Source organism: Acomys russatus, chromosome 14 (genome assembly GCF_903995435.1).
Source record: "Acomys russatus chromosome 14, mAcoRus1.1, whole genome shotgun sequence".
NCBI lineage: Eukaryota > Metazoa > Chordata > Mammalia > Rodentia > Muridae > Acomys > Acomys russatus.
Genome location: NC_067150.1, coordinates 10,883,209 through 10,905,816, shown reverse-complemented (window position 1 = coordinate 10,905,816; position 22,608 = coordinate 10,883,209). Strand labels below are relative to the sequence as shown.

Here is a 22,608-nt window from a genome sequence, read left to right as displayed (position 1 = left end):
TAAGGAGAAGTAATTTGGCTGCTGTAGGGGACGGGCTACATAGCCAATGTTCTTCCATCTTGTCAGAGCCTAGGTTCCTATTTCTCCAGCACCAGACACCAGCTGACCTTGTCGTGGGTCGGCAGTTAGACACCTGTTGTGGTTTATTGTGGGGCCTGGTCATTCTAGACCCCCAAGCTACTCCTTTTCTGGTAAGACTACTGATAAGATCAGATTAAAGGCCAGCTGCCTGTGAGCAGCAGTTCCGGAAGCTTTTTCCTGACTAACCAGATCCTTCACAACTTCTCTGGAATTTCTCTCCTGCAATTATAGCAGCTGTAAAGGTAGATACCTACCTGCTGGAGCATTCCAGAGTTAGGTATCTATAGCAATCCTTGCTTATGCAAATACCCATGCCTCTGTGCCTATATAAATTCTGTAAAAATTTTCAATAAACGGGGTTTGATCAGAATCCAGACTTGCCCCCTTCTTCATGTCTTGTGTTCTGTCCACATACAGGAAAAATTTCCTCCTGAGCGTTAGCCGAACCCTGGCGGGCTGGGGCAGGCTGCTAGTGTGTTTTGGTTTTGAGGCAGGCTCTGTGTACAACAGGGTGGTTTAGCACAGCCCAAACTGGTTTCAAATTACAGTTTTCTTGCCTCTGCCTCCCAAGTACTATGATTTCACATTGTGTTTTCCAGCTTTACTTTGGAGATAATTTTAGATGAAAAAAAAATTTATATGAAAACAAGAATGTTTCTCATGAGGTGTATCAAAGCAGGACAGGTGGCAGTGGTAAAACTGCTAGAATGGATGTCATCTGCCTTAGGTCAGTAATGGTGGACAAATCATACTGTGATCGTTAATAATTAGTTGTGCTTCTAAGTAAGATGATTAGTCTGTTTAAATTTTACAATTTCGTTTTTTACATGTAGTTTATACTTAGGAGTGTGTTGCTTTCTGGGGCGTATGTTTCACAGAAGTCAGAAGAGGATGTTGGATCCCCTGGAACAAGTTACAGATGGCTGTGAGATACCGTGCGAGAACTGAAAATGATGCTCTGTACGAGCAGCCAGCAGCACACCATTGAGTCCCCTCGCCAGCCTCACAGTTGGGAGTTTTGAAAATGTTGTCTTTACTAGCTGCTGGTAGGTGGAACGTGGATTTCTGGCATGGAGAATGTTCAGTGAACTTTGATCCCCAAGAGCATCAGAGAAGCTAACTTCAGGTAAAGCAAGTGTTCAGACCCACATCTGAATCCAGCAGCAAAACTAATGCTGGCTCTACTCCACCCACTGGACTGTATGCTTCTCTGGGCTGTGAAGGGCCTGGGTTTTTGTTTGTTGGTTTGTTTTTTGGTTTTTTTGTCTAGGCTTCGCCGTCTTTGTAAGCATGTCACTTACAGTGCACACACTTGCAGCTTAGGATCAATGGTCCTGATACATCTCACAGGAACAGGCCAAGAAGATGTAAGTACTGAACAACCATTTTCCCTTTCTTCTCATTGCTTTTTTTCAAATGTCTTTTGCCTATATGAACGTATGTGTACCATGTGTGACCATGGAGCCTGCAGAAGTCAGAAGGGGAAACCGGAGTTTAGAGGTGGTTGTGAGGCGCCATGTGTGTGCTGGGAGCCGAACCCCGGTTCTCTACAGGAACAGCAAGAGCTCTTAAGCACTGAGCCACCTCTCCAGCTCAGTTGGCTCATTTATTATTCAAGCGAATGGTTCAGTCCCCGCTCCACAACTTTGAAAACAGTATCTGTGGCGTTGAAGTGTCTGGGCCCATCTTTTCTTGCCACTCTCAGTCTCACTCCCATTGAGCACCTGCCATTTGTGACACTGGGCCCATCTTTTCTTGCCACTCTCAGTCTCACTCCCATTGAGCACCTGCCATTTGTGACACTGTTGTGCTGCTAATGCAAGGAGAACCAGAAGGGCAGACTGCCAGATGGAAGGTCCTTGGTTACTTCTTCCTTCCAGATCCCCTTTCTTTTGGATTCTTTGCTGAATAGAGGTCCCAATATACATCCCTGGCTGGCTGGGAACTTGCTGTGTATACACTAGACTGGCCTTGAACTTGTGGCGACCTCTGCCTCCTGAGTGCTAAGATTACAGGAGTGCACTGCACCTGACATTCTTTTGGATTTTATACATAAGCTCTGAGGACTCCCCCTACTTAAATGTTAGTTTATCTTGGATGTGATAAAGAGACTAAACTGAACTCCGAACTATGAAACCATCTAGTCTGCTGTGACTTGAATGCACTGTCTCCCTCACCTCAGGATTGGATGTTTGGTCTCCACGTGGTGGTGCTATGTGGGAACTTTAGAAAGTGGGCAGAGCCTAGTTTGAAGGTGTGGACTTTAGCAGTGGGTCCTTGAGGGTATATCATCCTGACTTGTACCCAGTTCACTCTCCTGTCCACCAAGATATGAGCCTTTCCTGCATGACGGACTGCAGCCCTCCGAAATGTAAGCCAGAATAAACCTTTCTTCCCTGCCTCAAGTTGTGCCTGCCAAGTCACATGATGCTCCAAGCCTACCTGGCTTTAGCTGTATTCTGAAGAGAGACAACTAAACTAGTCACGCTAATGTCACAATTCTCCCTCTGACCAGTGGTGACTGTTTACTCCCAGGGCTGGGGAAATGGCCCAATGAATAAAGTACCTCTGAGTAACTAAGTTTAGATTCACAGCATACATGTAGTAACCACGCATGGTGGTGGTGTGGGTACAGGGATGGCGTGTGTGGAGAAGATACATCCCTGAAGAACTCGTCAGTCTTACGAGCAATCAGTCTAGCTCTGGGTTCAGTGAAAGACTGTGTTTCCAAAATCAAGGTGGAAAGCTATAGAAAAAGACACCTCACGTGGACCTCTGACTTCCATACATATGTACACTCATAATGCATGGGTACACATGTGTTCAAACACACACACACACACACACACACACACACACACTCATTCCTAATGAGAACATTAGAAGCTAAACATACCCTCTCTACACATATAAAGTTCAAAGACATAATTAAAACTCAAAACCAATGCCTTAAAACACATATTTAAGAGTTTATTTTCAGTTTTCTTGAGTCAAAAACAAAGCCGTATGGGGTGTGGTGGCCATGCCTTTAATCTCAGCACTCCAGAGGTAGAGACAGTCAGATCTCTGTGAGTTCAAGTCAATTTGGTCTACAGAGAAAGTTTCAGGACAGCCAGGGCCACCGAGAGAGACCCTGTCTCCAAACAAGCTTTTTAAAAAACTGTATTAAAAGGCAATTTTAAAAGTTGCATGTTTTGCCAGGCGGTGGTGGCACACGCCTTTAATCCCAGCACTTGGGAGGCAGAGGCAGGATTGCTGTGAGTTCAAGGCCAGCCTGGTCTACAAAGCAAGTCCAGGATAGCCAAGGCTACACAGAGAAACCTTGTCTCAAAAAACAAACAAAACAAAAAAGTAACAGGTTTCACACACTTTGCACCAGTCATTGTCTTAACAACTTTAAACCTCACAGTTACCTTTGGAGCACTTTTATTTACATCTGAATTGAGAAAACTGACTTCTAGGAAAGTTCAGGAATTAATAAAGCCAGAGTTGGTAAGAAGCCTCTTTTAATTTATAAAAACATGGAACCCCATATTGAAAGCATCTTAAATTAAGGGCTCCTTTCAGAAAGATACAGAATGACCAGATGTGCTGCTGATATTAAGGATGGGTGCATCCAGGAATATGAACACAGTCAGAATATATTCTTTATGATCCACGATGTATGTCAGACTGTAGAGGAATTTTAATTTAGAACATGGCTGCTCTGGCAAGAGATCACATCCAAAGACCTTCCAGGTCTGTGTGATTCAGCTGGAATATAAACACACCTTTAATCCAGGAGACAGAGGCAAGCAGATCTGAATTCAAGGCCAGCCTGGTACAGTGTCTGGTTCAGGTAAAGAAAAGCTTAGGTCCAGGTGTGGTGCCTTTAATCCCAAACAATGAAGGTAAAGTTAGTTTATAAAAGGAAGCACCCTTGTTTAAAAGTTTGAGTGGCAGAAAAAGTGATGAATCAGAGAAAGATCTGACAGAACAGGATACACCCAACTGTCCTGAGAAGAGAGGGGCAAGGGAAGCTACCTTAAAGGGCAATGCAGAGAGAGGAGGCAGTTTTACAAGGAGAGTTTTACAGAAAACGGTTAAACGAGAGAAGAGGGGTAGACGCAGATTAAAACAGAACAAGCCCAGAGAGTGAGGAGCCAGAAGATTAGAAAAGGCTGCTGAAAAGGCAAGCAGAGCAACTCAGAGACTGAGAGAGAAGCCAGATTGAGCCAGAACAGCTGAATTGAACCAGTCAGCCCGGAACTCAGTCGGATAAGAAAGGGTGAGCTCATTAAGCAGGAAGTCTCAGAGGCTGAAAATATTCTAGGCCTAAGTTAAATTGTATGAAGGCTAGAAGCTTCCAGGACTAGGCCTAGGTTAGCAGACAAAGACAATAAACCTCTGAGACAACAACTTAAACAGGCAAATAAAGTTACTTTTCCATCAGACTTGTGCTTTTGGACAAGATTATGAAGAGTCAGCTGACGAATTTATTCATTTAGGCTCCAGATTCATATCCTGCTTTGAGTTCAAAAAAAAAGAATGTGTTCATCATTTTTGGTTCCAGGGAGGACTATTACTGCAAAAGACTGTGGGTGACCCAGTTTAGGTCATGTGGCCATTTGGGCCGGTCACAATGGCAAAGGGAGACAGAAAATGGCAATTGTCCAGTCTTTGTCATACCTCTGTGCCCTGAAGGGCTGGATATCCAAGGACAAAGTTCTGAACAAGAAAGAAAGCACGAACAGAACACCTCATACTTTTTAAAAAATCTGCCAACTGCCTTCACGTGATTAACCTTTGAGTGTCCCACGGCCCCCGGGAAGAGGACAGGTCCAAGTATCTAAGTAGTTATGCAAGGCCACCATAGTGGATTAGGATGCCCACGAAGTCACTCAGAGTTAATTTCCTCCTAACTTGAATCTGGGCTGGCACTGATACTTAGCCAATCAATGCGGCAAATGTTACAATTCCTCAGCCTCACTTTTCGCTAGAGTGCTCTTAGACACTCCCTCTGACAACCCAGCAAACAGGCAGTGAGATTTGTGGTCCCCATGGCAAAGGAAGCAGGCAGTCCGAGGAACACTTGAGCCGAGCCCTTAGCTGACAGAAAGCAGATGCCAGGTGAAAGGAAAATGCACGCCACTGTGGACATTCCAGGTTGGCGAGGTCAACAGCAACACACATCTAAACTTTGGACTCGAAAGAAGCTATGACTCAAACGGCTCAGGGTCGCAGCCAGAAGACACGAGACCTGATGTTCGGCCTGACATTCTCACAGCCTGTTGCGCTTGCTTTGATTCCTCATGGTTTCCTATTAAAAAACAGAACACATCTCAATCCCAGATTTCCACTTGAGGACTTTCTGCCAACGACACCATCTGGTTAGAGCTGTCCAATCAGCCAGGCAACTGAACCAAACACGCCTCAAGAATAACAGTAACAAGGACTAACGTCCCCCTTCACGGCTCGCCAGAGAGCTTCCCTTTCCTACACCTCTTCTCCCAGACTTGCGAAGCGAACACACCAGCTGGAGAGGAAGTGAGACTGGACAACCGCAGATCGGCAAGATAATGGCCCGCTGCGCAAGACTGCGCGTGCGTGCCTGTGGGCGGGGCCGCGCGTGCGCAGGGGGGGAGTAGGCGGGGTGGGGGGGGCTTAGTACAGCGCGGCCTTCCCAGCGGCCCCGGTGGAGGCGGGATTAAGCTGGTTCCCGCGGTCCGCTCCCGCCATTGGCGGGCCGTTTGAATGACGGAAGTGACGATCGCCTGGCGATGGCCGTCCCGCAGGTACCCAAACGGCTGCTGGGTAGCCGGCTGGCTGCGGGTTCCTGTGTGCCGTGAGGTCCGGCCGCACACGCTGTCAGGTGAGTGACGGAGGCCCAGGAGGGTTCTCTGGGCAGGCCGCGAGCAGGCTAGCGAGCCTCCCGGCCCTTTAAACCTCCCCGAGGCCGGTCCTGCAGAGAGCTCGGCCTTTCTGTGGGGTTCGCCACCCGTAGCTCCTCGGGTGCTCTTTCTGTCAAAAAATGGCAGTCGCGGCCGAGAGTGTTGGTTCACCCTGTAATCCCAGCACCTGTAAGGCAGTGCTGAGGCAGTAGGAGTGCCTCGAGCTCAAAGCCACCCTAGGCAACGTAGTGAGACTCTGCCTCAAGAAACTACAGCGGCGAATGCTTGTCGTCAGTCTTAAATTAGAACGTGCTCGGCAGTTTCGCACTAATTAAGCCACACACTTAGTACAGCCACGGATGGTGTACACGGATTAAAGTAACAAGACCCAAGGGATTTAAGAGTTGGCTACTGCCTTCTGCTAACGAATGGCTGTGTTGGCTCTTGCATCCACGTCACTTAAGTCTAGTACTAGTTTTGTGATTATTGTGTCTCAGATACGGCCTGATCCTCAGAATGAACTCAAGATAAGTCCTACTGTGCCCATCAGTATTGAACAGTTAAAACATAGGATTTAAAAAGTCACGTGGATAGAAATGACTAATGAGCAGAACAGGCAACGTAATTCTGATTGGTAGGCGTAAGGAGGGATAATTTTTTTTTCTATGGAGAACAACTTAGAATATTCCTCACTGGGAGCCTCAACCATCCTCGGGAGTTTTTTTTTTGTTTTGGTGTTGTTGTTTGTCTTAGGAATGTCAGTGGAACGAAGGTTTTCAATTCAGCCGTTTACTCCTGTTTGACATTAGTCCTCTTGGGTGTAATCATGACTGGGTCTGCCACGTATTACTGTACATGAATTAAGTCACTGTCTCATTCAGTCCACCCTGAATAATATATATATATATATATATATGATGCAAGACAGTTTTTTAGACAAAAGACATGAGGTGATGAATAAGATCAAACTTGCCCTGACCAACACTTGTCATAGAGAATCATAGAGAAGTCTCTGGAAAAGGTGTTGGTTTCTACTGGGCTACCCAAGTATCTCATTGAAACAGTATTAATATGAGCATTAAGAGTTTTGAAAACCATAACTACTGTCATTCAGTTATTAACAACCTATCTACGAAAGACAAACAGTAATTAAGGAAAAACCGAAGGGCAAGCTATCCCTATATGAATATAGTCTGTATCCCAGGTGAGATGAGTAAAGCTCATTCGCAGAGGACAGCTCCTTAGAAGAGACTGAGCTTGAGCTAGCTGCACAGAGCTGTAAGCATTCAGTTATGCAGCTTGCCTGCCTCGTCACTGTAAAGAGACCAGAGAGATGTACACTCATCTCAGATAAATTGCTGATGCTGTAGTGATGCTGAGGGTTTGGTAGTGGTGATCGAGGGAAAGAGTTGATAGCACTTGGAAGGGGTTTCAAATTACACCAACTCTCACACTCTCATTTTCCACCCCACCTGCCTCTAGATAAGATCATGTTGCAAATCTAAGTTCTGAAGAGGAGCGGGCTTTGGCACTCTGGAAGCTCGTACATCTGCAAAGCCCTGAGTTCCATCCTAGACTCACAGAGACAGAAAAAGTGTAGGGCAGGACATCAAGAGCATCCAAAAGTACCAATAGAAGAGTAGACCTGGGGGCTGGAGAGATGGCTCAGAGGTTAAGCACATGGACTGCACTTCTGGAGGTCCTGAGTTCAAGTCCCGGCAACCACATGGTGGCTCACAACCATCTATAATGTGATGTGATGCCCTTTTCTGGCCTGCAGGTGTACATGCAGGAAGAACACTGTATACAAAAATAATAAATAAATCTTTAAAAAAAGAAGAGTAGACCTGAGAATCTAAGTACGTACTTATCCCATTAGAATTATTCTACAGGGAGTTTTTTAAATGGCCATTATTTTTTTCAAAGGATGACATGTACCTGGTTAGTTTTATGTCACTTTGACACAAGTCAGAGTCATTTGGGAAGAGAACTTTCAGTTGAGAAAAAATAAATAAACTCTGCCTGTAGGCACATCTGTAGTACAGTTTCTTGATTAATGATTGACATGGAAGGGCTACACCCACTGTGTGCTGTGCCATCCTTGGGCAGATTATGCTAAGCGGTATAAGAAAGCAGGTTGGCTGAGCCAGTGAGCAGCACACCTCCATGTCCTCTGCATCAGCGCCTGCTTCCATGTTTCTGCCATTTGAGTTCCTGCCCTCAGTGGTGGGCTATGATGTGGAACTATGAGCTGAAATAAACCTTTTATTCTTACCATTGCTTGGTCATGGCGTTTTATTGAAACAATACAACCCCTAGCTAATATGACATGTTTGTAATTGTTGAAAAATCTTTTAGACTAAGCCTATGGGATTGACATTATTCTGTGAGACTTAATGGTGCTAGGTGATCAGATATGTACAGCAAACCAGGGACCTTAAAGTTACCTTTTTCTTTTTGTTAGGTACGGGTTACCAGTGTTAAATTGTACTTGTGAAAACATGTATTCAGTGCCAACACATCTTTTAAGTGCTTAATAAGCTCTGGACATGCCAAAAGAGAAAATGTAAGGTCTGAAATACTGTCAGTCAGCTATAAATGAGGGTAAACTTGTGATGAATTAATATGGAGCTTTAAATTATTTTAATTGTCCTATTTCAGTAATATATTTTACAGACATTCATCTGTTTATTTCTCTTCATTCAGATCCTTTATATTTACAATACACAGAAATGAAAAGAAAGGTACTGAGTGCCGGCAAGCTGAGGCTGAGTCCTAATGAGGAAGCCTTCGCTTTGAAGGAGGACTATGAAAGAAGACGGAAACTACGACTGCTACAGGTACCGTCTGCTTGGGGTTTAAGTATTTGTCTTCCTCAAATCAGTTGTATATTTTGGATTAGATTGTTCTAAACAAAATGTTGCATTTACAAGCTTCTTCTGTCTTTGAAAGAGCCCTGGTTCGAACTTATTTACCAGTTTTGGAACATTTGGAAAAAAAAAAAAGCTGCTGATAAGTAGATATGAGAAGATTTGAAATATATTGCTTAGCCCAAGTATTGGAAAATAGTTACTTAATTATCTATATATATTTAAAATATTTATTTTTTGGTAATTGCATGTATGGATACAATATATTTAGAATATTATCCACTCTTCCCTCCTCCCTTCATTTCCTTCCCACCTTTCTCTCCTATTCTCCCTATTTCATGTCTTCTTTTTCTTTTACTTTTTTTTTTTTTTATTTCCATAAACCACTGAGTCCATTTATCTCTGCCTGCACCTTCATGGCCACCCATTGGAGCGTGGGCGACTTGCTATTGGGCCACATTGCTGAAGAAAACTAGCTCTTCCCCAGGAGCTCCCAGCTCCCAATAGCTCCTCAGCTAAGGCTGGGGCCTCGTGAGCTCTCTCTCTCCATAGTATTGACTGGCTTGATCTTGTGTTGGCAACCACAGATCCATGCTTTCATCAGTTCTGTTATGTGCAGAAGACATTATTTTGCAGAAATCTTCCTCAATGTCTGGCTCTTAAAATCTTTCCATTTCATTTCTGAATGATACATAGTTGATGAACATTAGAAAAGGAAGCTTAGATAGAATTTGGAGAAAGACTTATTTATATGAGCATCTAAGACAAGTTTATTAGGATATTTTAGGTTTCTCTTTCTAGCAGTCTAAAACTAGGCCTGTGTGAATTGTGTGATAGCTTTCTACCTAGAACCAGAGATGATGTACCCCAGAGAGGGAGCTCCCATCTGACCTTGGCTGTGAAACTTGTGAAATCGCTATGTCATTTTAGCCTTTCTTATGTTATTGGCAATAGAGTAGATCATACACATGGGTTCAGGAACTTCAGAAATAGCCTGAGGACTGATGAGATGGCTCAGTAGGTAAAGGTACTTTACTGCCAAGCTTGGCAACCCAGGTCCTAGCCCAGGGACCCTCGTGCTGGAACTTGTGCAGTTGTCCTCTGCCCTGTGTACAGCACACACGTAGACAAGAGAACGCACTAAAGTGTTCTAATTAGCCTCCCTTCGTTTCTGTCGGTTAGAATTTTCTACTAACCACAGTCTGTCTGATGAGTAGTTAAGAGGACTGATAGACCTGAAGAGAATCCATTTGAATTCCTATTCTCAGTTAGATTTTTTAAAATGTTAAGCCCCCTTCATATATTTTCCACGAAATACTCATCTTTCAGGTTCGAGAACAGGAAAGGGGAATTGCCTTCCAGATAAGAGAAGACGTAAAACAGAGGCGAAACCAGCAGTTTTCTCGTTTGGCTGAAGAGCTAAGAGCAGAATGGGAAGAAACCCAAAGCCAGAAAATCCAGAACTTGGAAAAACTGTATTTGGCAAGTTTAAGACATATGGGAGAGGGACATCGACAGGCTAAAGAAAACGTGAGTGAGCGAGAGCCTCTGGTCCCTGATTGAGACAGTGTGGTTATGTTAAATTTATTGAGTGCTTACATGATAAACGTGTTTTAAGGTGTAGAACTGGGGGAGACAAGCTATGCTTTATTTTCTAAATCAGTTTAATCTACTGGGAGAATAGTGGTATATTTTTTACCTTGTAAACCATGCCAAGCACACCTTTTTTTCCTCTGGTGTTCACGTTAGCATTATTTCTTCAAGTTCTTGCCTGTATAAAATGATGGTAACCTCTGCAATCAGAAATTGTTCATCTTAAAACAGTTTGGACACAGAGGACCAAATTCAGATTTCCAAGTTCAGATTCATTTCTGACCCCTCTAAATATGTGTGAGTGAATACGTTTGCCCCTGTTGTCGCTGATGACTTTCCTAAAGGCACAGTCCAGCTCAGTGTTTCACAACTCTTTGAGTTTATTTGATGTACTTACTGTGACTTATGGCTAGAAAATAGTCGTTGGCCAGGCGTGGTGTACATGTATGCCTGTAATCCCAACAGGAAGACCTCCTGAAGATCAGGGCCCGCCTGGCCAGCGTGCTAAGTTACAGGTCACCCCGAAGCTGCATAGCAGAACAGAATAAAGAGGGAAAGGGAGGGAAAGGAGGAAAGAAAGCTAAGTTCTAAATTTTTTTTTTTTACCTTTTTTAAAAATTACTGCCAGTCTTATGTTTAATTATTTTCCTAAGCCTAACTCATTTGAATGACACGCACCTGATTTTTGAAGGCCACGGAGCCACGTGTATTGCTATACATTTGGCATTTTAGTTTAAATAAAATCATTTGTTGGTTAATTGAACTCTTGTCCAAAGTCACTTGATATTTCATGTTGTCATAGTAAGTTGCATGATTACTGCTGTGCCATGGTGGTGGTGGTACCATTGCCATGCTTGGGAAATATCTGTGTACTATGCGAAGAGATGGTGGGATTGAGTGCTAACATGTTGATGTCAAGTAGACAAGTTTCTGTTCCTCTTGTGTAATCTGACTTTTTAAGTAGTATGTACTTCTAGGAACCTGACTTGGATGCTTTGGCTCGCCGGGCAGAAGAAAGAAAAAGAAAAGCAGAAGTGAGGCATAAAGAAGCCCTGAAAGTGCAGAAAAATCAAAAAGAGATGTTAATGAAACAGAAAACCAGGTGAGGTGGTACCTTACAATATTTTCAGGTGAACTCAGTATGGCAAGAAATAGAGGGCATGTCGGAGGCTGTGGAAGGACATACTGATGAAAGGCCGTGTATCCAGGCCACTCTGAACCGCGCTCACTAATGCAGCAGGGCATGCTTTACCTTGCTGAGCGAACATTCGGAGTTCAGCAGCAGTTACTAAGTTTCTGAAGAAATGTGTGGACAGGTCAGACTTAACATTAAGCAAAAACTATCTCTCATGTAAAAAAGAAGTACATTAATGTGATTAAGAATATTACAGAGGTCTTGGGGCAGGTTGAGGTGGTGCACACCTTTAATTCCAGTACTTGGGATGCAGAAGCAGGAAGATCTTTGTGAGTTCAAGACCAGCCTGGTCTCAAAGAACACACACGCGCACACAGTTGTGGACTGGAAAGGTTCAGTCACTAGTGATTTGGCATGTTACTGGTCTGTACTGGTCATTTTTCACAGTGGCCTGTCTTTAACACTTCTGGTTCTGCTCTCACTGTAAAGAATGCTCAATGATTGTTCAGTTGACTCTCCTGTCTTTAGATAAACTTCTTGGAGCTGGTAAACATGCCTTTACATGGATGCTTTGTCAGACAACACATTGGGTGTGGACTCAGCTGGAAGACAACTTTCTGGCTTTTTTGTTTTTAACTCTGTGTACTGACATGAAATAAATGCATTTTGGACCTCTTATGATAGCAGATAGCGTGTATTACTGGAGAGATTAATTGGTGGCATCTCTTGTCTTTTTAAGGCACGTAAAAGCTCGAAAGGAAGCATTGCTTGTGGAAAAAAAGAGATCAGCTAAAATGGCCAGGCTGCCACCTCCTGTCCCAGCCCCTTTTGAGGTGAATTGTCTAGAGCTCTGATTAAACATGTTTTAATCAGATAATAATATATAAGTATACATAGAGTGTTTTTAAATCCTAGATATTGTTTTACCTATAAATACTTTAATAAATGTTTTTAAGAACATTAAACAAAAATCAGTACTGACGTTTTGCTCAGTGTTAGCTAACGTTGTTTTTCCCAATGTGTTGAGTTTTCCCCAGTGGTCTCAAAACAATTTTGTGTTTACAAAACATAATGGTTTTGGTTTTTATTGTGCTACTAATCATTCTGCTTTATATTTTTTATAGCCTTTATTTGCCAAAAAAGGTTACATGAGTTCTATAGACAATCCGTGTCATGGATTTGGCTCACCATCTAATGCAGTAGGGCTCAGATATACTTCAGATTTGTTTACAATCGTAAGGTCATGGAGAGTTTGTCGGAGTAGGCGTATGCTTTGTCATTAGACTCATTTCTGTTTACATGTTTAAAATAGCTCAGTTTTATGAGTACTAGAGTGGACATGCTAGCTTATACCTATATTCCCAGCATTTTAAAGCTGAGGCAGGATGATGGCTATTGAGCATAGTAAGACTTTGTTTCAAAAGAAAGAAGAGAAGAGTCGGTTCTCGTATTCATATTAACACTTTGTGGTCATTAGAGTGGCTATGTAGATTTCTGTCAGGTACAGTTATTTTATATGAAAGTTAAATAGAGGCTTTTTAAAAGAAGCATGAAAACTTAGTACTGGTGTGAGGGTATCTATCATGCACGTGTGTATATGTGATCAGCAGGAGTGTCAGCCTCCCTGCTCTCACTGAGCCATCTGCCATGATCCAGGGAGGCCCAGGTGCAAGTGTCCTGTTTCAGCCCCTCCCCCAGGACCATACAAGACATTAAAAAAGCAGGCAGTGTTTAACCCATGATGCCTCGTGATTGTTTTTATGATACTTCCCGCATTCATAAGGCAGCCTATACCTTCTTGAAGGAGAATGCTTTTCAGAGTGCAGGGTGGGTGGAGTTGTCAGTTCCAGGGCAGCAAATTTGTTGTGGAGTTTTTGGGGCGGGGGTGAGGGTAGGTTGGCTTTCATTTTTGTGAATATTATTCTGTAGATAATTGAGTTTCATTATTCTACACACAACTATTATCATATTCTTTTTTATCTTTCTTGGAAGTTCATATCTTCTTCATTGAAGAAAAGGCTCTTCAAGCTGGCTCTGTATCCATGTTTCTCTAGTGCTGCTTTGTGCTGTAGCCCAGCAGATGACAAATACACACACACAGCCTCACTTCTGCACCTTCAAAGCACCTTGCATACACTCGCTCGTGCCCTCTTGCGCTGTCTCTCTCTCTCTCTCTCTCTCTCTCTCTCTCTCTCTGTGTTATTCCTGGTTGTCCTGGAACTTGCTCTGTTGATCAGGCTATCCTCAAATTCAGAGATCCACCTGTCCCTGCCTCCCAACTGCTGGGATTAAAGGCCTGTGCCACCACCACCCAGTTAAGGTAATTAGCTCCTGATTTTTATTTTTGTTTGTTTATTTTTTGAGACAAGGTTTCTCTGTGTAAGCCTTGGCTGTCCTGGAACTCACTTTGTAGACCAGGCTGGCCTTGAACTTGTAGAGAGCTGCCTGCTTCTGTCTCCTGGGTTCCCGCATTAAAGGCATTTGCCGCCACCACCCAGTGCACTGCCTTGGTAGATAGTAATAGATGCAGGAGAAAGCCACTTTTGTTTTATGTGTGGTTATGGGACTTGTGATAGTTGAATATTTTGTCTCTCCCTTTATTGGGTGAGCCAGTCTCGGGTAGTCCTGAGCTCTGCCTTTAGCCTGCACCCTGGGAGTTTAAGTCTAGCAGCAGCTTACAACAGAGCAGGACTCAAACTGGAAGCTACTTGTTGACTGACGGTTTAAAATCATTCACAAGTCATCCTAACAATACTAACAGTCCATGGACTGATTTGACTAAACTCTAAAGTCTAATTCACGGGTAATAATTGGTGGTAAGTTAAATCTCAGCAGGGAGTCCTAATTTCAGTCTACATATATGTAAAGCTACCTCGATTTTGGGAGTACTAGATCTTAGAAGTTGCCTGTAAATTAAATCATGTTTTAAATCCAGTTTTAATATGTTTGTGAAGAAGTATATGGTTTGTTTTTAAGGTATTGATTTAAAAACTTTTAGAATTCTTTTGTAGAGTAGAACTATTTTTTAAAGTTTGTATTTATTCTTTGGCAATCTCATGCATATATAATGCATTTTGATCATAGTCACATACCTCTTCTCTCTTACTCTTCTACTCCAAGCAGATAAAAATATAAAAGATGAAAAACCTGTTAAAAAAATTATAAACCATATCAAACCAATATCTTAGCTGGGTGTGGTAGCATATTTTTATAAGTGTAAACCATTCATTCTTCTAACATTTCTCCTTTTTTTCATGTCTTTTTTGTTGTTTTAAATGTGGTTGATTTAATTACAGTTGCTTGTGTGGGCTTAGGTGTAGGGTTATTTACTTATCAGTGGCTACACTCCTGAAGAAGAATGGCATTCTTTCCCCATCAGCCATTAACTGCCAGTGTCACATCCATTCTGCATTGCTGAGTGACTTAATCCTGTGCAGATAACTGTAGTTCCTCTTGAGCTCGTGAGTGCAACTGCTGTGTCATGTCCAGAAGACAGCATGTCACAGCAGGTCTTCCCACCTTCCCACTCACACTCTTTCTGCTTAAACCTTCCCTGGTGTTCTCTGAGCCTTGGGTGGAAGTGTGTGATATCCATGTCACATTTGGGAATAAGTGGTCAACAATGGCTTATTCTCAGCACTTTGGCCAGTTAGGAATCTCTCCCCTAACTGCTGCCCACTGCAAAAGATACTTCTCTGACCGAGGTTGAAAGAAGAACTAATTTATGGTATAAACACAGTTAGAAGGCAGTTTGTCACTATGTCCATGTCAGATTCTTACCTGTGGTTTCCACATCATCTGTGTGCCTTTAACTAGATCTACAGTACCAGGTATGACTTCTTACTGTGGAACGGGTCTCAAGGCCAGTCAGAAAGTAGTTGACTACTCTCATAACAGCCATGCCACTCTTGCAGGAGTATATACATCTTGATGTGCTTGGCAGGTTGATATTACAGCATATAGAGTCCACAACCGGCTAGGCAACTTCTAGCACTGAAAGCTACCCATTAAGGGAAGAAATTTCCAGGCCAGCTTCAGCTTGATCTCTCTACCGTGATGTCCTGCCCCCAAAGTGTGTGGTGATTTCAGCAGTAGACTCTTTAATGCAACCAAGAACAATGGCAATAGCTTATGTTGTTTGAGGACCTCTTGCCTGTGTGACCAACTCATAGGGAGGTATCTCATGTCTGGCACTTGATTTTCACTTAATAGCCTGATACGGTGGCTCATTCTTATCTTAAGTACATTACTATCCTGTGAGTCTGTGCTTTGTGGCTTCAGGTTTTTAGAATGTTGTGTAATGGTACTGAACCTTAGTTCACAAATTAACTGTTGGGCAAAGCGTAGTGGTACATAATTGTAATCCCAGCACCTAGGGGTTAGAGGCAGGAGGGTCAGGTGATTTCATAATGGCAGGCACAAGCTGATGGAGAGCACCAAAGCCACGAACAAGGGGATCTAGGCAAACTGGCTTTTGTAATAGACTCACTTTAGAAACAGTTAGCCTTCGAATCCATTAATCACTTGAACGGATTACTCCATTCATTAGAAGAGCTGCCCTAATCACCACCAGAGTTTCTATCCTCTTTCCTCCTGACATCTCCTAGTGGGGATTAAATTTGAACAAATTTTAGAACAAGCCATAGCATGGACTAGTACATAATTTTGTGGCATTGCACATCTTAATCCCACCATTCGAGAGGTTGAGACAGTACCAAAAGTTCCAGGCCAGCTAGGCTACTAAGCAAAATATCATTTCAAAAATAAAAACAATTTTACTTTTTTCATTGGTTCCAGCTTTAATTGAAATTGTGTTTTAACCTGAACTATATTTTATGTCCTATTTTTCAGAGCATTGAAGTAAACAGAATTCCTTCATTGAAAACCAATAGCTCCACCTACCATCATATTTCCACTTTTGTGAGTAGACAGATGAGCACAAAGCAGGTGATTGACTTTTAATTCCTGACCTCTCTTGAGTATTTCTGTGTTCACTCAGTTGAGTTTTATCTTGAGTCTACGGGTGTGGCCAGTTCTCAAAGTTTGAACAATCCTAGTTACTCTAGGGTAAAAGAGAACAAAAAGCCTTCTAAAAGTTCTTTGAACTTTCATGTCAGAAATACATGACTATTTGTGACTGTCTTTTAAAATGGTAAATACATCTTTATCATACATTGTACAAAATAGGCTTCATTATGCTATAACATGGGTTTTCAAACTTGTAATCAAGGTAATAGACTCTTTGTAGAAATGGAACTTTATATATAAGGTAAACTAGGAGAAACATCCATGATCCCACTACCAGAAGATAAACTGGTTAATGCCATCTGAATTAGAGTCTGTCTTTATGTAAAAACATGCACATAAACATTTAAAAACAGAATTTTTTTTTTTTTTAATGTTAAGGGTCTCATATGCTTGGTGCCTGCAAAACCCAGAAGAAAGGTTATCCGATCCTTTAGGACTGGAATTACATGCAAATTGTGAGCTGCCAAGTGGGTACTGGGTATTAAACCTGGGTCCTCCAGAAACAAAACCACCTATTTTAACTGGTGAGCTATCTCTCCAGCCCCTAAAAACAGCATCTTTAACAGCCCACTAGGAATTCATGCTTCACTAAATAGTAAAATCATGATCTTTTACATTTACATCTAAATCTGATTATATATTAAGAATGGATTTCTAAACTGGGTGCGGTGGTGCACGCCTGTAATCCTAGCACTTGGGAAGCAGAGGCAAATGGGTTGCTATGAGTTCCAGGCCAGCCTGGTCTACAAAGTGAGTCTAGGACACCCAAGGCATAGAGAAACCCTGTTTTGAAAAAAAAAAAATTGTTTAATTTATTGAAATTTAATTTTGCTGATTTATTTTTAAGAGGGTGGAGAATTCCATAGCAACTTTTTTTTTTCATAAAGATTTCATGGCCTGAACAGAGTGAAGTGTTATTCTTATTAAGCTTATTTTGCTTAATGTTTTGTGCTAGCTATTTATTTACTTATTTTTGAGATAGGGCCTCTCTGTGTAGCCCTAGCTGTCCTGGAGTCTCTTTGTAGACCAGGCTGGCCTTGAACTCACAGAGATCCGCCTGCCTCTGCCTCCCAAGTGCTGGGCTTACAGGTGTGTGCCACCACTCCCAGAGCTTATTATGAGTTTTATTTAATCTATTTTAGTTCTGCCTAGCATTATTTAGGTTTGTATAATAATTGTATTTGTATTAGATACTAACCTTTGGCTCAAAAGAGAGTACCATGTTTAATAGGTTTGTTTGGGGGTTTTTTGTTTTTTGTTTTTTGTTTTAGGTTTGTTTGGTTAGTGCAACTCTTCCTGTTCAGTGTTAGTTTCTTCACCTCCTTATCTCACTATTTGGGGACTTTTCAACTTTTTGTGAGACAGTGTTTCACTTTAGTCCATATTGGCCTCAAACTCAGCATCCCAACACTAAGATTGCAAGAGTGATCCACCACACCCACTCTGGGAGCCTTTAATCTTAGGTACAAAGTTGGTAACTTTTGTTTTCCTTAATATTGTTGCGGTTTATTTGATCATATTTTTTTGATCATATTTATTTGATCATATAAAGGACAAAGCTTTTCATTCCTGGTTACACTCAGCATGCTGTCTCTGGGGCTGAGGAAGTGGCTCAGCAGTGAAGTGTTTGCTGCCCTTACTGAGCACCCACACCCACAGTAGACTTCGCATTACCAGCCTTAGCTCCAGCTTCAGGAAACCAGGTGCCCTCTTCTGAACTCTTAGGGCACCTGCGTTCACACATCTAACTGCACAGAATTAAACTAAAATAAATGTTAAACAAAATGTACATTTGAAAGTAAATATTCAAATAAGAGGGACAAGATGTGGTAACCTGCATGGCCATTATTTCTGCATGAGTTCCAGGAGCCCAGGGTTATATTTAAGTCATTATTCTGGCCTTCTTAGTTGAATCAGCATTGCCAGTTAGAGGAATTTCTTAAAAATCATGAAGTAAAGCAGGGCAGTGGCGGCACACACCTTTAATCCTAATACTCAGGAGGCAGAGGCAGGAGAATCTCTGTGAGCTCAAAGCCACCCTGGTCTACAGACTGAGGTTCTAGGACAACAAAGGCTATATACACAGAAACCCTATCTCGAAAAACCTAAATAAATAACTTATTTTATAATAATATCTTTGAGTAGACAAAATCCTGATGTGTTTTAAAATGTATTTACAAGACTTTGTACTAATAATTTGGTCATTTTATAGCTGGAAGTTATGGTAATTAGAGATATTAAAAACTTTTTTACTGCTGGGTGGGATGGCATACGTCTTTTGTCCCAGCACTTGGGAGGCAGAGGTAGGCGGATCTAAATAAGTTGGAGGACAGCCAGTACTACACAGACAAACCCTGTTTTGAACCTCCTACCCTACCCCCACCCCCAAACAACTATTTTTTAGTATTTAAATTTATATAAGTAGAAAAAAAATCTATTAATGGCGTTACTTTTTAAAGCTATTTTTTTGTTTCACACTTTTAAAAAAAGACCTAAAATTGTGTTGATTGACTGCTAGCCAGATGCTCACTTGGCTGCTGAAAAAGAAGCTAGGCGGTTGGAAGGACTGCGAAAACAGACAGCACAGGAGAGAAAGGAGCAGTCTGACAGGGCACGTGTGCGAGGATCCCAAGCCTTGAAGAAGATCCACTTGGCCCAAGTAAGACCTGATGCCCCTGTGACCTGTGACCTGCGACTGCTGCTGATAGACTAGGTGGTGGCATCTTAGAAGTACTCGGGGAGTGAGTTCAGAGCCTAGAGTGTGAATGTGGCTCTTGCTGTCTTGCCTGTTGTGATAAAATACCTCAAAAAAAAAAAAAAAAAAAAAAAACTCCTTATGGAAGGGTTTATTTCACCTCACAGCTTAAGGTGCGGGCACATCAAGGAAGCAGGAACTAGGCACATCAAGCCACAGTCAGGACCAGAGCATGAATGCCTTCAGCTGACCAGCTTCCTTTCTCATCCAGTCCAGAACCCAAGCAGGGAATGGTGCCACCCACAATGGGCGGGTCTCTCCACCTCAGTGAACTAACATACTTAAGATAACTCCCCACAGGCATGCCTAAAGCCCCATCTCACAGGGGACTCTAGAGTTTGTCATCTTGCCGAAGGTAACCATCACATAAAGTCTTTGAGTCCTACAATTCCCATAACATTTCCCAATATCCTTTGCCATCCTTTTTAAAGTCAGGTTAAATGAAGCTGTTCTCGCAATGTATCTTTGTTTACATGTTTACTATTGCAATTTTCTTTTTACATTTATTCAATTCTGAAGGAGCCTGGAAAGATTAATCACTTTTTGATATAGTAATTTTTATTGCATTTATGTTGTATAAATTTGTGCAATAGATTCATGAAGTATTTTCTGAGCAAAACACTTACTAGTCTCTTAGAGTGTTGATTCAAAGATAGGCTTGTGTCCTTGCTTATTCTTGAAACACAGCATAACAATGGTTCATCTTGCTGCCTGTATCTCTTTACTTTCTGTGTTTGACTACATATATGTATTTTAAATACCCAGCACCCTAGAAGAGAGTTTTTGAGTACTTTATTGGCTATTAAATGCTTATCCTAAGGAAGCTTACTTGGATAGTGGGGTTTAGATTATGACCTCCTCCCTCAAATTGTTAGCGTTCATAAGATGGAAGTAAAATATAACTCAGTTAACTCAGTGTCTGAGTTGTTGTTAATCATTGTCATCTAAGACCTATAAGAAATAACCACAGAAACTGTGATGAACAGTTGAATCCATCCATCCATAAATGCAGCAGTGTTGAGGGGCTACAAAAAGGCGCTTCCACAGCTTGCCTTATTACCTCTATGTTGTTGATCTGTCTTAGCTCACACTCTGTTTCCTGAAGACTGCATAAAGCTCAAAAGAACATGCATGAAGTTTTACAAATTCAATGTAATGAGGAAAAGTACTAGCAGTGTGACATACCATGCTTCCACTGAGCCAGAATAATGCACTTATAGCAAGTAACACATATGCTGTCATTAAAAACAGTTGTTCAGGCCACTCTACTCTAGACAAGAATTTCTCACATAAGAAAAGACATCCAAGCCAGGCGGTGGTGGCGCATGCCTTTAATCCTAGCCCTAGGGAGGCAGAGGCAAGCAGAGCTCTGTGAGTTTCAAATGGAGTCCAGGACAGCCAAGTCTACACAGAGAAACCCTATCTCAAAAAACCGAAAAAAAAAAAAAAAAAAAAAAAAAAGAAAGAGAAAAGACAAGACATCCAGGCTGGAGGGTGGTGGTGCATGCTTTTAATAACCTCGCTGGGGAATTAGGGGCAGGCCGATCACTGTGAGTTCAAAGCCAGCCTGGTATACAGAATGAGTTCTATCACAGCCAGGGCTCCACAGAGAAAAACCCTTTCTTGACTCTCTCTCCCCTGAAAAAGCTCATCTAAAACTATGACATCTCCATGTTAATAGATTCCATTGCCTTATCTGAGCTCTTGGCCGAAGACCTTTGATCTGGGAATCTATTTCCTGCTGGGCCTGTTGTAATTGGCATTTGGATTCTGTCTGCTTCAGTTTTATATTTTTTGTCTGTAATCTCTTTGCCCTCTGTCCTAGCCATAGGCAAATAATAAGCTGTTCTCTGGTTGCCTTTGTAGTCATAACTATGTGCGGCCCTGTTTTTTCTTCTATTTCATCCTCTTCTGTATGACTGAATAGTTACCTAGACACTGAAGAGGTTTCTCTGATCTCTCTTCTTTGCCTTTTGCCATTGAAATTAAATTAGATAACTTGATTAAGATGTTCTGACCAAACTTTCATGTTAGTTGTACTCTACACACAAAGAAATGCACAGATCCCCTTAATCATGAAACTCAGAGTTTGGATGATGGGAAGTGTGGTTAGTAAGTCACAGGCACTTAGGACCTGAGAGGTACAGGAGAGCTCAACTACAAACAGCACCTGGCAGGTTAAACAGAAGCTGATGACATGGCTTTCCTCTCCCAGGAGAACACTGTTCAGACTTGATAGTCTAGGCAGTATCATCTGTGCTACCTGTTTTATCCTATTCCTAGTCTAGGGTGGATGTGATATTTTCCCCTAATATTTACAGTATTCAGTAATATTTGTTGAATGTATAGATTAGTATATGCCAGAACAAATGGAAGAGGGAGAATTTTAGGCCTTACTGTTCACACGTTCCCCTCACCATTAACATAACTAGCTGAGGTTTGACTCAGCTGTCATTAATCTGTTTATTCTATTGTAGAACCAAGAGAGACTAATGGAAGAACTCAAACAGCTGCAGAAAGAAGACCTGGCACGTAGGCGACAGACAGTGGCACAGATGCCACCACGACTAGTTGAACTGCCGTACAGACGCAGTGAGATGAAAGAAGACTGGCAGCGAGAGCTGGAATTCGCCTTTGAAGATTTGTACAATGCAGATAGGAGTAAGGGACTTTCTGCAGTGCTTCGAAGAGTTTTGGTGGGAGATAATGTTTGTAGTGATAAACTATTTTTAAATGAGTTATTGTGTAAAAAGGACCCTCGTGCTTTACACCTAGAAATTGATGATGGCCTTAAAATTTTTATAATTAAGCTTTTTTTTTTTCCCCAAAAATTTTTCAGTCATATTAGATGGGAAACATGTCTCTGCATTTCTTTATTCAGAGGTGAAAGGAGACCTGATTTTGCATCTTAAGCCTGAGCCTTTGCCCACAATGTCTGACCAGCTCCATGATGAAGAACTGGACCTTTCAATAGAAGGAGAGAGTCAAGGTGAACCTGAGAAAACTCATGTGCCAGACGCTGAAATAATGTGCCGGAGTGGAGCAGGTGGTAACAGCTCCTAAGCTGAATGTTAAGGCTCACAGAAAAGGATCTCAATCATTAGCTAATGGGAAAATTTGCTCAATTTAAGTGCAGATACCGACACTAATAGGAACAGTGTCATTCTTCACCTCTTTGTATTTCTACCATTAGAGGTCAGTTCCATACTTGTTGGAGGGAGCCTCTCACATGTGATATCCTCTGGAGATCTTTAGGTTATGTGAGTTAGACGCTCA

General features: G+C 42.0%; 1 protein-coding gene across 1 annotated transcript in view; it reads left to right on the top strand.

Annotated features, from left to right (window-relative positions):
* Positions 1-5,774: 5,774 nt before the first annotated feature.
* Cep295 (centrosomal protein 295) overlaps positions 5,775-22,608 on the top strand; it is a 36,765-nt gene continuing 19,931 nt past the window's right edge. Inside the window, exons 1-9 of the mRNA XM_051156773.1 lie at positions 5,775-5,932; positions 8,658-8,791; positions 10,151-10,351; positions 11,392-11,516; positions 12,289-12,382; positions 16,401-16,496; positions 19,096-19,236; positions 21,810-21,993; positions 22,214-22,321. Coding sequence (XP_051012730.1) covers positions 5,815-5,932; positions 8,658-8,791; positions 10,151-10,351; positions 11,392-11,516; positions 12,289-12,382; positions 16,401-16,496; positions 19,096-19,236; positions 21,810-21,993; positions 22,214-22,321 — 1,201 coding nt within the window. The 5' untranslated portion in view covers positions 5,775-5,814. The remainder of the gene's footprint in view (positions 5,933-8,657; positions 8,792-10,150; positions 10,352-11,391; positions 11,517-12,288; positions 12,383-16,400; positions 16,497-19,095; positions 19,237-21,809; positions 21,994-22,213; positions 22,322-22,608) is intronic.